This window comes from Priapulus caudatus, unplaced genomic scaffold (assembly GCF_000485595.1).
Source record: "Priapulus caudatus unplaced genomic scaffold, Priapulus_caudatus-5.0.1 Scaffold165, whole genome shotgun sequence".
Lineage (NCBI taxonomy): Eukaryota > Metazoa > Priapulida > Priapulimorpha > Priapulimorphida > Priapulidae > Priapulus > Priapulus caudatus.
The window spans coordinates 474673-491105 of NW_014577226.1; the positions used below are offsets into that span (position 1 = coordinate 474673).

At 40.8% G+C, this 16433-nt stretch overlaps 1 protein-coding gene across 1 annotated transcript in view; it reads right to left on the reverse strand.

The window, feature by feature from the left end:
• The window catches only part of LOC106806511 (focadhesin-like), a 35480-nt gene that overhangs the window by 16002 nt on the left and 3045 nt on the right, over positions 1–16433 (reverse strand). The window contains exons 6-26 of the mRNA XM_014808480.1: positions 16137–16323; positions 15314–15523; positions 14863–14950; positions 13841–14031; positions 12692–12949; positions 11691–11795; positions 11306–11434; positions 10917–10999; positions 10068–10194; positions 9669–9727; positions 9392–9467; positions 8707–8844; positions 7191–7323; positions 5338–5523; positions 4801–4922; positions 4265–4357; positions 3468–3559; positions 2774–2815; positions 1905–2121; positions 1318–1563; positions 502–717 (exon numbers count right to left, since the gene is read on the reverse strand). Of these exons, the coding sequence (XP_014663966.1) occupies positions 502–717; positions 1318–1563; positions 1905–2121; positions 2774–2815; positions 3468–3559; positions 4265–4357; positions 4801–4922; positions 5338–5523; positions 7191–7323; positions 8707–8844; positions 9392–9467; positions 9669–9727; positions 10068–10194; positions 10917–10999; positions 11306–11434; positions 11691–11795; positions 12692–12949; positions 13841–14031; positions 14863–14950; positions 15314–15523; positions 16137–16323 (2998 nt within the window). The remainder of the gene's footprint in view (positions 1–501; positions 718–1317; positions 1564–1904; positions 2122–2773; positions 2816–3467; positions 3560–4264; positions 4358–4800; positions 4923–5337; positions 5524–7190; positions 7324–8706; positions 8845–9391; positions 9468–9668; positions 9728–10067; positions 10195–10916; positions 11000–11305; positions 11435–11690; positions 11796–12691; positions 12950–13840; positions 14032–14862; positions 14951–15313; positions 15524–16136; positions 16324–16433) is intronic.

Here is a 16433-nt window from a genome sequence, read left to right on the forward strand (position 1 = left end):
AGTCTAGAGAAGTGGTTTTACAGTGTAACTACCACTTAAGAAGAATACCAAGTGTCTTTTATAGACAGGTGCCCATTATACAGTGGTTTTACTGTACTGACATTGGGATGACATGAATTACACACACTTAATATAACAAATGTTCACTTCTTGGTTCATACCATAGATTCTGTAGTCAATTCAGGCATGTTCAACGTACCTGCGTAACTTGCTTGTGCTAGTTAGTTGAGATTTGCTAAAAAAATATCTACCAATGTAGCATTTATGAAGAGGTTTCCAGATACTAATGAGATAGTTAGTATTGAGTGACATTGAGAGGGTGATGTAGTAACCAACACATTCAAGTTACACAGATGGATGCATTTATTGTGACACACAGAGATCAACTTCTAATACAAGCACAACTTTAGCTACGTCACCCTGCTAATCTGCTCACAAGCAAGAAACTTTTATCACAATCACAAAAAAGTAATATAAACAAGAGTACAGCTTTGGTCGTACCGAAAACTCACTGCACATCGGGTTCGTGTCCTGTAGCAGACACAAGAGGGCGCTGTGTTGCTTCGTTACGTGTTCCACCGCCTCAGTACTGCCCTCGCTACACATCGCGCACAGTAACGCCATCTGGCCAGCGAGGCATCCGCCGCGCATCTCTGCCTGCCCGCTGACGCAGCATTGCTCCAGCCGATGACGAGCCGTGAGAACAGCCTGCAAGTTCTGCAAGTATGCGTTGGAGTCTCGGTCACGGATAGGGTTACGGTCATGGCTACAGCTTGGGATAGGTTTAGGCTTCGGGTTGGGGTTAGCATTACGGTTAAGGTTATCATTACAGATAGGATTAGGGTTATGGCTATAACTAGGGTTAGGGTTATGGTTATGGTTACAGCTTGGGTTAGGTTCAGGTTTATGGTTAGGGTCAGGGCTGGACTTATGGCTAGTGTTAGGGTTATGGTTATGGTTATGATTATGGCTAGGGTTAGGGTTAGGTTTATGGTTAGGGTTAAAGCTGGACTTATGGCTAGTGTCTGGGTTATGGTTAGGACTAGGACTATGGTTAGGGAGATAGTTAGAGCTAGGGTTAGAGCAATGGTTATGGCTATGATCAGGGCAAGGGACAGGGCTACAGTTAGGGGTAGGGTTATGGCTAGAATTAAGCTAGGGGTTAATGTTAGGGCTAAGATTAGGGTTAAGGAAAAGGTTATGGTTAGAACTAAGATTGGGGTTCATTCAATCTAGAGGCGCATTTGCAGTAGTCATCATGTGACGACTGGCAAGAGATCGCGAGTAAACGCTCGTGTAATATTGTGCTTTTCACACCTGATCAGAGCACAAGTCTAGGAAGCGCTCTGTGTAGACTGACGCCAGGAAGAGGCCGAGCCCTAGGCCTGCATGGAAGGTGACAGCAGACGGCTGCGTCGCACATTCTCCATCAGGGAGCAGCCGCAGGAGACAGTCTATAGCAGTGGACACGTGATCTGCATCCACTGCGATGATGGCCGGCAGAAGAAGGTGCAGGCAGATGGCAGCACTGCAGCGTGGCAGAAAACCCGCAGTGCCACCTTTCTGTAACACCAAGCACCATCACGGCTGCAGTTATTAGAACAACCTTAGAAATAACCATAGCGAAATATCACAGTGTTGTTTAAACTGCCCTGCTCAATATGACCATGACCACGATAGCTTTAATCTATATAATATGAAATATACAGTTGAACCAGTTTAACTGCCACTGAAGGGAAACCAACCGCCAAGTCGTGTGCATTATAGACAGGCGTTTTTTCTGCACAGATGTCTGCCAAAAAATGTTTGACGTCATAATAACTCATCATATCTCATGCTGCCACGTGGCAGGCGGTGCCTGACGTGACATCATAACCTCACCGTACAGTCAGCTGCATACGTACGTGTGGCAGCCAGTTGAAGATGGCGCCTCTTGGCACGCTGCCATCATCCAGTACGCGCAGCACGGTGTCTATCATTGTCTGAAGCCACTGATTGGTGCTTGTGAACTGAGTGGCTGCGGCCTCGGTCTGCCGGTCAACTGTAATGGCACGGCGCACCACAGCGGCTGCCAGTGCTGCCAGCGCCACTACGGAGTTACCCTGCTCCTGAGGTGTCCCCCTGTGGCCACAGAATACATCAGCAAACCAACTTCTTAAAATTACATCTTTAGACTAAGTCTGTTATTATGTGACTGACGTAAACTAATTGAAATATGCAGGGATATGTGTATAATTATTCTCCTTATATTATTATTAAATATGCTTATCTACAATGTATAATACAATGCAGTGCATATTTGACTACGAGAAGCAATAATATGCATGCAACGTGCATCATAGCAGTATGCTGTAAAAAACATTCCACCCTTTCTGCTCTCTAGTACAAGTGCCCTTTCGATTCAACAAACCCCTCTTTAATGGATTTTGGATTCAAAGGACAAAATCTGCATCCCTTCACATCATAAAATGGAGATTAGCGAAATCAACTTAAGTTGTTGAAAAAATTACCTTCGCCCATTTTGTTATCGTAAATTTTTAATGCTTGCTGAATTATACATTCAGTGTGTCACACTGTTAACTCAGTTTATTGCATGTAATTGCTATTTTGATTTTTGCTTTCCTTTCCCTTCTGATATTGACGATTAAATTATTGATCGAGGAACAATCAATATTAACAGATAGATATCTTTTAACCCCATTAGTCTATTAAATCAAAGGTGCAACTTATGTGACAGCACACTTATGAGAGCTAACACACTGATGCCAATTACCTGGCTGCTGTACGTAGTGTATCTGTGATCTGGTCTCTTGCCCTGTAATAGAATCACAGCATCATCATAGCCAAGTGCACATACACAAACGTATTCGATTACTGTATTAAATTATTCATTATATTTTATTCAATTATATAAAAGTTCGCTTTGGTCACACAATCAGCGAAACCCAAAAAAGTGTACTTTATATGTGCATTCTGCACGAAGCTCTGTCCGCTACCACAAGTTTGACTGTACACAATTTATTACACAGTTGAACCCATAACAGACCACAGTTAAACACCTACAATGCATCCACAGATAGCTACCAAATTACTGAGTAAAAAAATGCAATATAAAGAAGGCATCACCAACTATATGAAACCAAATGCATCCTATACATTTTGCACACATAAATTTTGATGGGTATTTTAGGAAACAAGCTTAACGAATGAGAATTGAAACTGTTTGTCATCACGCTACGAATTATAACATAGCTTACTTTCAATAACATCAGTGCTATTTGCATGCATACTCACAATAGTGTCAGACCCCCTAGGATCGCCCTCTAGATTCCTGGCCATGCCCCTATCTATCTAATAAAGATAAGTGATGACAGAGGAAATGCCTGCATTATTGCAGATGCATATCTACACCAACGTCTAAACATTACAATTTCGCCAATGGAAGGAAAAGACGTCTCATCTCTTACCACAGCCATGCTGTTTCACCGGAGCTTTCCTCTACGGTGTCAGCATCACCATTAGCCTTCCTTTGCTTGATCTCAAGCTCTGCTTTCCTCCCCTGTAATGATTAAAGATATGCTGATCCTGATATCTGATATTTGCTGAACCTGATATCTGATATATGCTGAACTTAATCTTTTATATCTTATTCCTAATATCTAATAGCCGATTACTGATCTTGATATCTGATATCCTGCAGATACCCAAAATCCTCAAAATATATTGCATATAAAAACTAAATGCGGTTTTTGCGAATTTGCTTGGAAAGAAATAACTAGCAAAATTACTTGATTCTGCATGTCAATCTCTGATGACATTTAAACAAACCATATAGATAGAGTAGGTTCTGCCATTCAGAAATAAATGACACTTAAACATTACCGTCTTTTGAATTATATGTAAGTGATTAGAGGCACAATGGTCTTCAATAAGCAAGTAGCAAATCATGTAATGTTGTTGTCACGAGGAAGTCAGTAGAGTGGTTCAGAATATGTAGAATGTTTTTACATTTGGTAAACAAATAATATTGATACGAGCTTGGATAAACAGGTACAATAAATGATTGGGGTCATCTGACAGTCAGGTGCCATAATTACTAAGCACACTAGGTTACTGCAGATAATTAAAAATTAAACTTAAATTTGTGCGTACACTACTACTTTGCGTTATTAAAACTTTCATATACGTAAACTTTACTATACGTAAGTAATTTTACCTGCGATGCAAAACAAAAACATGCACTGATAAAATTTTTCAAACGCACCTCTGTGACAGCATTCAACAGGCTACTCATGAAACCTGCCCATGTCATAGACAACGACAGATTGCAGTACCAGTCTCCACACTGGACAGGAACCTAGGAGAACAAAGAAGCAGATTGCAGTTTAATAATCACGCAATATGTGATTGATAAACATAAACACATACTATATTTGCAGCGCTGTAGGATACAATCTTGATGTTAAACTGATATTATACAAGGATCACACATTGCAATCACTCTCTGGCTGGTGGTTTAGTTGAAGTGGACTCTGAGCAATAACATACATATTTAGTTATATCATGCTTTTATTAAATTTACACATGCGTGTATGTGTTTCCAGGAACTGGTTAAATCGGAGACATTTTGCTGCATTTACACAGTACTGTATATTTGTGCGAAATCTTTGCATATGGAACCTCTGTGTATTTCACTCGATATATGCTGCTATCTCATCAAAGCCGTCCATTGTGGTATTATTTCATCCACTTGCCAGCTAATACATAAGATCTCACCAACTACATGTGCGAGTCACCTACGTCACAAACAATCCCACGAAGAAGATGCTGGAACTGCCTGCCCTTGTTCAAGACGTGAGCCCTGCGAATTTTCCCATCCTTGTCGACTGGCAACGGTGGATTAAATGTACGTAGCACACCAACTACCACAAGAAAAGCAATATATTAGTTATATATATCCACATAAACACAATCTAGAGGAAGTAAACTTACTTGAGATTCAATATATGAGTTTTACTATCCTGATATAATATATATGTATATATACTTCTAGTAGCTAGATATAAAGAGAAAGTATATACATACATATATATATATATATATATATATATATATATATATATATATATATATATATATATATATATATATATAGCTATATTCAGCATGTGACCGAAACGTGACGTCAATGAGTTAATAACAAGCATATCTGTTATCTGTTGTCCTGAGAAGACGCTTGAGGAATTTACTCATTTCGGCCTTTGGAAAAAAGGAAATTTACTCATTGCGGGTGTGAGAGTATTTATTACTAATTACTAATTAGTGAGCATTGCTTACGTGCGAGGTTTCCCTGAATGGATGGTATCTTGCAGCGTTCATATTTGTTAAACAGAAACTCTGGAACGCTCGCTATAACCCTGTTCTGCGCCTGATGTGGCCGTCGCTGTGCCGAAACGTGGTATACGTGCCTCGGCATTGACTCTATTTCCCGGTTACAAACTGCCGTCAAAAAGGCACCATATTCTGCAATTGGTAAAAGCGACGTACGAACTGACTGACCATTATAGTAGACTTAGATACAAGGACACAATGAATTGATTAGACATGCAATTTCTTTAGCATATGGTAGCAAAACAGAAATATTTCTAGTTACAATTCTTTGAGAGAGTTAAATAATCATAGAAGATTGAAAGATTCCTTTCATAGAACTCTGTAAAAAATAAAGGGTCATGTAGCTTCATAGTATCAGAAGTAGATAATAGGGAATTATTCCCTATTATCTACTTCTGATAGTATGCAGTAATTAATTCAGCAAAAAAAATTCATGTCTCAGTCAACCAACCTGAAATAAATGGGGTGAAAATGGGATTTTTCCTTCGTATATAAACCAGATGCATTTGAGACATAAAACTTAATATCACAAATAATGAAACTTGAGATGTGTCAAAAGGATACAACTTTTTAAAGGAGTTCTATATAAAATCAATTTTCAAAAAAACTTAAATATTCCATGCATACTTCTTTTATACTAATAAATAAAAACAGGTAGTAGTTTATTACTTAGAATTAATGGTGTTAGGCATATATGCACAATGCATCAAAAAATGCAGAATTTATTAGCATGTTTGCTTCTATGCAGTGAATCTATTCAAGTAGGAATTAATTGCTCTGGCTACATTTTTATAAAAGCAATAGCTTACAAACGGTTTTCCTAACTCTTTTGTTTAGACATTAAAGAGTTTTGGTAATGCTTAAATGCTGCAGTAAGAACTTCTTCATCCTTGTCGTCATTAGTATTATTACTATTAAGACCCTCACATAACATAATGCTAGCAGCCAGCAATGGTACATATAGGCAATTTCCAACTGGTAGCTACAATATTGTCGTGGAACAGATACTTATGCCATAAACGGGGGCTTACAAAGAAACTGACACGTTAGCACATCGACAGTGCTAATATAGAAAATTACGCGAAGAGTGGACGCCAGCACAGGTGCACCGTACACAGGATCCCTCCACCACCTCATGCAGGTTTGATTAGCACGTTATTAGACACCGTGAAGCCATAAATGTAGTGATGAAGCGAATGAAATCCTCTAGCTCCTACAACCATACAGCTGCAAATATTTCCACTGCAAAAGCAACACCGCTCTGCAAGCTTCATCCACCACACTTCAGGCACATATATGAAGCCCTACATTACAGAAAGGATATGAAATAGCAAATTACCCGAGCCCATTGTTCTCGTATATTCCTTACATCTAATGTTCACACCTCGAGATACACACACACACCTAATTTCTATATTCTATCAAATGTACACAAAACAGACAACCTCAGTAGATCTCCTCTCCTCTCCCAACAATGACCCCACTGACTTCATCCCCTCACATAAATCTGCATAGAATAATGCATAAAATAATGCTAATTGTATGGTAACAAGGCATTGGAAATGATATATTAATTCATCTCTGGATAACAAACATGCTTGGTTCATAATTTTGAATACTAGGCAACGATGGTGACTAAAGGCAATATTTTCTAGCTGATAGCTACAATGATTATTCAGTGCATTAACTTTAGCATTAATTTTACTGATTAGTTGATAAATTCAAGATAAAACTCTTCATGCTCCAGAGGCTTAATTATAAATCTGGTGTTTAATAAATAAATTCAGGATGTATCATACCAGGAGAGCATGGTACATGCTTTAGCATCTGTATGTAGCAGTAGCCAGGTATTGGACTCTCCTCAATTTCATCATCTGTTTCCAGGGCAGCTCCATAAGCACCTTGTTCGGGATCCTTCAAATCTGGTCTAATCTACAATCAATTTTGATCTCTGTAGGCAGATATGCAATAAGCAAGTGTGTGCTACATACGTGCATGCATTAACAGGTTGCACGTAGAAATGTTAACAAGACATTTAACCCTTGATATTGTAACGAGGAAAAACGACACTCTCTGTATGAGGCGAATAGCAGGCCGTCACAGGAGAATGTTCTTTTATTCTTGCACAGCACAGTTACAAATCGTCAGTCGTATTCTCTACTCACTCTCACCTCTCCAACCTCTCTTCCATACATCCCTCCTTGGCCTCTCCCTGCCTCTACCTTATATATATCTCGGGCATGGCTTTTCAGTGGACACGTGTTCTCCCTCACATGCTGGCCCTCTCACGTATGTCCTATTGGTTAGGTTTTCGGACATTGATTGGTCACGTGATCATGGTCACTCTTGCGACATTATGGAACTCATTCTCCTCGCCACTGGCTGGCTGCCAATAATCCCGGTTGCATCATGTCTGCATGCGTTTCACTATCCCTTGGAGTTGCTACTGGCTAATTATGTTGGTCACATCTCTTATGAATGCTCTCTAGAACTAATGACTCCAACGGCCCTCTAAAGCTAATAACACCATAGGTCTTCTCAAAAGTTAACAATACCAGTTGGCTTCTAGTATCAATTATTCTAAGTGCATTAGGGCAATCTTCGAAGAGGTTCTGATCTTAGCGTCCGAAATTAACTTTCACTTGAATGAATTTGCATCGCTACAATAACGTGGTTCATTTTTTCCATGATGTTACATAACTCCCTTGCCTCCTCACAACTATAAATACTAGCGTACAAGCTACTTTAGGGATATGCCTATATTGATGAATGACCAATGATTCTTAGAGTGCCGACAGTTAGGCAACTATTTAATGCATCCCTGGAATGTTGGCTCTGCTCTCGCACCTGCCTTGTACACGCACGCATACATGGAGCACGTCTGTTTAATATGTAACATATGCTGCCAAGATTTACGTTACGACTACAGTAATGGTGAATTATGTGAGTTTAACCTGAAATATTGAGTAGATAATATATAATATTCAGAGGACTTCAGATTTAATTAGTACAACTCAGATTTAATAAGTTTTCCTACAGTTATTGATTAACATTCACCACAAGAATTTTTTCATTATATAGGGCATGATGCCATTACAAAATAACAATGTCACAAGCTGCAGTGTTTAAACCTCAATGCAAAAGAAGATCATTTGTTTGTTGAAATTTCTTCTTGCTAGATTGTCAATCAACCAAAAACGAGTATGCAAGTCAGCTAAAAAAAAAAAAACTCACAGCTCGCAGAATGTTTAATACGTTTACGTAGATTGTGCACGAGGGCGATTAATCTTCCTGTGAATTTAAAAACTAGCCTACCTCTGCCGGCAAGTGTCTGATGCAGAAGTTTGCTGGGTTAAAGCCTGACAGTGCCAGTAGGGCAGCACGACATGTATCCGTGTCTTTATGACCTTGGACGATCTGCCACAGGGTATTCATCACTTTTTCGTTGAATGCCTGCAAACGCAATCATGGCCGCAACAGATATGCATTGTTAATCACTGGTTATGAAGCGTTATTATGTCCTCTGTAATTGTTTAATGCATTCCACGGCCATGCTTGTTCTCATCGTATGGTCGTGATCACTTGATAGCAATGATAGTCAAATAAGTCGTAAAAATTGCAACCTATCATCTAAGTAGATCCCCTATTAGGTGATTTCGTGTGCAGCAATATAGGATCTACTTGAATCTATCTAATCAGCTAGAACAGATATGCCATGATAACAACCAGGGTTCCAACCAAACAGATAGACAGAGGTCATTACCATGCATGCACATAAACGCACGCACAGACACACACAGTCAAACATACACTCCTGGAGGGGAGACATGGCCTGTCGACAGGTAGCTAAGCTTGGTTGAATCTTGCAAAGCAACTTGCTTAGACACAGGGAAAAAACTCACTATGCATGGAAAATGATATGTCGAATTTCCCAACTTCTCATCTTCACTAATGAGCCTTAAACACTAATAGATCAGATGCTTCACTCTTACTCACATACCTCATACTCTGTGCTCTGCACAGCTAAAGATGGAACAATAGCAAGTAGTTGACAGATTCCACTCACTACCGAAGGCCTTGGGAACAGAATAATGAAAGATGTTAGCCATTTTTGTAAATTACGAGCAGAAGTTACAACACAGACATGCTTCGTGCATTTCAAACGATATTCTTATTGCATTTTCTGAACATCAGTAAACCTAGAATGGCACATTATACGAAATGGAAGTGACTGATTGTTCATAGTGTATAAAATAAAGTGTATCCTCATCTCTCACCTCTGTTCAGTAGTAAATATCGGTTCCAGGGCCAACCACGTGCTCCTAATGTCGAGAACCTAGCAAGCACGTACAAGTAAATTTTACCAAAGCAAAGCCGTGAAGCAAGCCAAACTGTCTCCCAGACATGTTATTCACCAGTGGAGAATGCAATTTCATTAATTTTAGCAACGTGATGGACTACTTCAGCTGGAGATGAGAGACAGACATGCCAGACGAGCAAACTTCTGTGTCTCGTCTGAAGATTATTATCGTCTCCAGTACTACACTCTACTAGAAGGTGAAAACTGGACATGAGTATCAAAACATCAAGTACCTAAGCAACTACCATGCCCACAGATGAGAATCTCATAATAAAGGCTTGCCAATCAAAACCACAAAATTCTGTCACGAACTTGCCTCTGCTTCACAAAGAGCAGCAAGAGATTGCAGTCCCAGCACAGAAGGCAGGGTGACCGCCTTGTCTGCACATGAGGTTAACACTCGATAGATGAGAGGCACCAGCGCAGTTCCACGCTGATACGGCCTGAAACACAGAGAAACGCTTACATGTGACACCATGATCAACATGTTAGAGGAGTTACGAATAAATGTAGTGATGACCAAATCTAAAGATAATTAAATGTAGTCATAATGACATGTACCAGTGATTGAACGTAGTGATAACTACAGCTACCAGTTTTTACATGTACATTAACTGAAGTGGTACCTAAATTAAACTCCATAAGAATGCCATGCTTGTGACACACATTATGATGTTTTCCACCTGCCATCATTCACATTCATAATCGCACTAGTTCAACCTGTTGGTGTGTGTGTGACTAGGCATGGCCGAGGTGCAATAGCATTTAGACATTGGTATAGTTACTGTTTGTACATGGGCAGCTAGATTAGCGTTCACCACGGACAACAGCAGGGTCGACTATTACAATTAACGTGAAGAATGTGCAGTTGTCAGATTTCTACATGTGCAATAATAAATATTAATAATATTTATTGATTTATACAGTGCAAGTTACATGCAAATATGTTCAAGTGTGCATTACAAAGACTGAGTATAAAATAGCGGACTGCAACACCGTAAAATATAGATCTTAAAATTACGACAATCCTATAACATTTCCAACGAATCTACAATGAGCCTTCCAATTTACTACATATATATATCTAATAAAGATTACCAGCGGGAATCCTAAATTTGCAATATACGTGTTAATCTTAACATGCTGACGAGACAGATGAACATACTTCTCTCGGCATATAGTTCTCACGGCGGCCATTATTGCCCAAAATAGTGGGTCGTCAGCACATATCTGAACGTCCAGAAGTACCTTTGTGAAAAGTGCACACAATGCAGTCATGTCTCAATTTAGGTTTCTCTCCTTTGTACCCGTGTTAATGTTTTCATCGAGTGTATTGTGCGACAACTTCTGGATGCACATATGCACACATTAATAACAAGCCGTAAAACTGACAATCAATTAATTAATAATTTGGAAATATAACAGAACATATATGTTAATTTCAAAATAACGAATTCAACATAAAGTATACGTCACATATGGATCACTTAAAAATGATATCGTTCTGACATGATTACACATACGCGATGACATAAATGTGTTTTGTAAAGATACCTTTGCGAGATGAGGATAGGTACGCTCCTGCCTCATCCACAGTAGAGTCAGCAGATGGATGGCTGTCGTGTTAACTCCTGGCTTAGTGGTTAGGGCTCGCAATGTCTTGAGCACAGGCGACACACACGTCTACCTCATTAGAAATGCATCCGAGGCATCACTACACATTACATGCTTCTTTCAAAGATACCGTGCACAAAAAACTGACATACTCGAGTCCATTAGAACTTTTCTTTAATGACGTACATATAGATCATTTGACCTTCGTGTTGAAATTTGTCCAGCAATAATTGCACCAAATTTGTTTGTACAATAGTGTTGATAGGATCATCTAGCTACTGCAATTTATTATGTAAGAAGAACCAGAACCAGATATTACCCATACCTTATGAACAGCCAGTTCCGGAATAGTTAGCAGAATCTGGTGGCAGATATGTGGGTCTCTCTCACGACCAAGTATGTGAAGCAGTAGGCAAAACATGCCAACAGCCTAAATTATGAAACAACAATTGCCAACGATAAGAACACGTCCGATTTTAGTAACAGCTTGACTACTCAGAATATTTTGGATTTTTTATAGAAATGATTTGGGAAAACCTTGACTACTTAGAAAATACCTCAGGAAGCCTATGAACCAACAGCTTCCTAATACTAAAGCAGAACTTAAATCAATGTTACATAGACGCCATACTAATTTTTCTTTTTAAATCTAAACCATTTCCACACATTCTGGTTTTATAGTGATGCCACGGAGGTATCATTAGACCATATTGTGTTTCTTGAAAGAGGTTCATCGCATTTCATGATAATGTTAAGAGTAATTACATTTTATGATAAATCCATGTAACTATAACCCATTAGTGGTTCTAACAGGTAAGTTACATTGAATTATCATAAAATACAGACACTCTTAAAAGGTTACTGGCTTATTGCCACAGCATTCCTGCACTGCTCTGTTTATACTATGAACTGAGATACACGGATAAAACACAAACTTAGCACGTAAATGGTGCAAAACGCGCGGAGACCCACTGACTATTCCGGAGTCAATTACAGTTCATAGCAAAATACACAGACTCTTACGTACTAACCATGGACTGCATACAGACTGCCAATTAAGCTGACAATAGCTCCCGCTGCTGGTGTGTGGGCGCCACTCTGGCTGGGAAAAACACATACTATGTAAGTAGTATCCACGGACTCTCGAGATTAGACAGTTTTTCGTTGGCAGTCCGTAAGCAGTCCGTGGTTAGTACGTAAGAGTCCGTGTATTTTACTACAGACTGTAATTAGCTCCGGAATAGTCAGTGGCTCTGCATGCGTTTTGCACCATTGCATCCGCGATTAGCTCGTGTTTTATCCGTATATTTCAGTTCATAGTGTTACCTGCTGAGGATGCTGTCTGCTCAATTCAGCTGCAGCTTGCAGGGCAATGTCCATTAGTAGGACGTCACCCTGTGCAGTAGTCAACACGGAGGCTATCAGTAGGAGGCCCTCCACAGCTAGGCAGTCACAGAGAACGACACTGTTCAACCAGGTGGCGCAGTAGTCGCTGTCCTGCAGCCGTAGAACAAGGAGGTAGAGCGAGTGCAGCGACGATGGAAGACGACGGTAGAGGATGCTGTCAGACTGTTGTCGCTTCATCTAGAAAAGCACACTTGGGTGTCAGCAAATGAAGGTGACGCTGCATAGATGAGCAAGCTGAGAGCCATATGGAACTGGTTTGGTTTACCGAAATCAATCTGGAGGTCTAATTCATGTATCCACTCCATCATGTCAAGTACCACTTGACATATTTATCTGAGCGAGACAACCATGCCCCCCTTAGATATTGTTGTTATGTAGGTCAAGTTAGATCAGTATATACGTGTTTTTCATGGTTGCACACCAATATTTTACCTATGCGGCACTTCACTGACAAGCATCATCTGTTCAGGAAGTCCCATTACAATAACGATTGACTATAGCCACCTGGGGTCTATGCGAAGGGGCATAGGTCCAGTTAAACACTCACTCAGGGTGCGAAATTAACGGGAGTCCGGAGTCAAATACTCCCTGATTTACTGTCGGACTCCCTGATTTGACATATGCAGGAGTTCGTGTGACTCCCTGAAAATTCTGCCAAAGTAACTAGTTCATTCCAGAGCACGGCCTCGCAGAATTACCGTATTTTTTTAGCAAATGTCCAAAGACAATTTGGCAGACGTGCAACCGCATGAATCTTCAAAATAAGCACACGCATTATTGTTAATATCTTTAGTTTTGAACTTCAGGCTGCGGACTTCCTCATATTGCTGCGGACTCCCTCTTTTTGAGGGCAGGGAGTCCAACGGACTCTCTTGTTCAAAAGTTAATTTCTACCCCTGCTCACTTATGGTGATTCATGGCATGGCAATATCATTACTCTGAAATGCTTTCTAACAAAAATGTCACGGTTCCTATACTTAAACCAAAAACTTGAAACAGCAAAGGAACATTAAATCGAGACAAGACATCATTGACTTTAGAAAGAGAAAGGCAACCGATTAGGCTCACCGTGGACGTAGCCTGCGTGTAGATGGCATTTTCGACGAGCTGCATGAGTTTCGATGCCGCGGCGTGGTTCTCGCGGACGTGGCAGAGTGACGACGTTTCGGTTACCATGAGCACCTGCTGCAGCGGCATCGCGAGCAAGCCAGCGCACACGTGTCGAGAACGAGCCTGGGCCGCACCAAGCAGCGAAATACCTGCAAGTCATACACACACACGCTGCATACTATACTCATGACATGTAGTAACCTCGATAGCAAAGATAGGCTGCTGACGCTGTGTGTTCAAGCTAATACTAGAAAGCTTGCCTCAATTTATAATTTATTTCGAACACTAGTTGGAGGCATAACGCAATCCGAAGAGCAGGAGGGAGAACAGAGAGGAGAAGCAGAGGAAAAGCAAATAGAGGGCGAGAGAGAGAGGAAGGAGAACCGAGAGGAGAGAGAGAAGAGCGATGGTCCGCAACTCTTCCCTGACGATTTCTATATCCGACGGAGGAGACGAAATAAGAGAGATGGAGTGAGAGGATGATGGAGATGAGAGAAGAGCCGATTCCGTGAGAGATACACGAGGAGAGGTGAAAAAGAGATGCAAAAGGAGAGAATGAGAGGAGTGAGAGTCTGACGATGGTGGTCGAAGACCAGACGAGCAGAAGTGAGAGAACGAGAGAGAGAGAGAGAGAGAGGCAGAGCAGATGAGCAGAAGACGAGAGAGAGAGAGAGAGAGAGAGAGAGAGAGAGAGAGAGAGAGCTTTCTGATATTTGCCGAAACTATAAATAACATACGAAAACAATGAAGATATGGATTAAGATATCGATGCAGATAGACAGACACACGCGCATGCATGGACACTGCACACACGCATACATACATAGTTGTAAACACAGAAAGCATGTCCATTTTATTGGCACACCCATGTGATGGTCAATCTCCTGAACAGGCATGAGAAGTGGCATGAAAGCACATAACTATGCATATTAAAGTAAATAATTTTAAGTCACCTTTCTACTACACATGCTAATACCCACCGATATCTAGCAAGCTTGCTAGACATGTCACCGTGCACGACTGCAGTAGTAGTGCTAACAGCATCAGCAATATATCCACAGCTTGCTCCTGACAATAATAAAATGAGAAAATACTCTTGTAGCACGGCAAATCTTAAGGCAGATGAGTTAGCAAATAGCTTGGGTGACCATGTTTACTGAATATAACCACATAAGGACAATAATTAACATAACACGGTAAGGAGTACCCACACACACAAATTATGTTACAAATCTATATGGGAGTAAGCCATGCTATAAAACATAATCAGTCATAGTGGGCAAACATTGTGTATTAAAATGTTTGTGTAAAAAATATCTAATGCGACACAAGTCTACATGTGTGCGAGCTAGACTATAAAACATAATCAGTCACAATGGACAATCGCTGTGAGTTAGAATGTTAGTGTGATTAATAACTAATATGACATACGTCTACGTGTGTGCGAGCCAGGGTTGCGGCCCGTAACAACAGGGTCGATGACTGTAGTCCCTGCGCACGCATGCACAGGGCATGTGACAGCATGTCAAGCATCAGACGTGACGAGAAATCAGAGCAGACGTCACGTGGCAATGTCGTGAGCAGACGGCCGACGTCTACCAACAAATACTTCACGTTCCAACAGGTAGCAGGACTGCCTGTCTGCAGAAAAATATATAAATGCCTACTGTCGTGAATTCAGCTCAAATTCGTATCAAGCGATCAATACTTTATAGTGTATTAGATATCAAGCACCCAGTTGGCTAAATTTACCGTGATGGGAATCAAAAGGATGTCAGTAAAATCAATAAATTTTACTTTGCAATGCAAGTCGTACCTTTAGTTTAATCAGAGATTTTAGGGCACAAAAGCAAACATTTCTTTGAAAGAACGGTTATCAAAGCCACTTAGTTTTAAACAACACTATTTTATGCAAGGCGAAGACAGATGGGTGCAAACAGCATGGAATTTGCCATTAGAAGCACAATGTAAACTTTTTTGGACAGACATGAGACAACGCAGATAAGTGCAGCCACGGTGGGTTACTCTATCAATATCACCAGATCTTCAGGTGCACCACAGCAAGTAATAAGGGCAACAGTCAGTGCCGTCGTGAAATTCGGGAGGAACAGTTTCCTGCCGATTCTCCTCTCGTGAACACGCCTTTACCACCGCGCTCACTATCACGAGTTTCCTGTAGTGCTGCCTAACCTCGGACCCCTCCTCCCCAAGACTGCCGGTCACCGCTTTTTCACAAAAAAAGACTACTGCTCACCTGCAGCCATGGCGTCAGCCGCAGCACAAACTCGACGGCGTCTCGCGTCACCGCCTCGTCGTCGTGTATCTGCAGCAGACAGAGCTGCAGTTCTCGAGTGAGCGGCTGTATGTCGGAAGGCGCGGCAGGGTGCAGGAGGGCGTACGTGAGAAACGGTGCGAGAGCGGCGATCGCTGACCTGCGAATCCTGACAGAAAAGCCACAGTGCCTCGTTAGGGCCATAATAATGAAAGTGTCAATGACACTGTAGCTCACCACAAAAAAAGACAGAAATGAGTGAGTGAGAAGAAGTCAGTT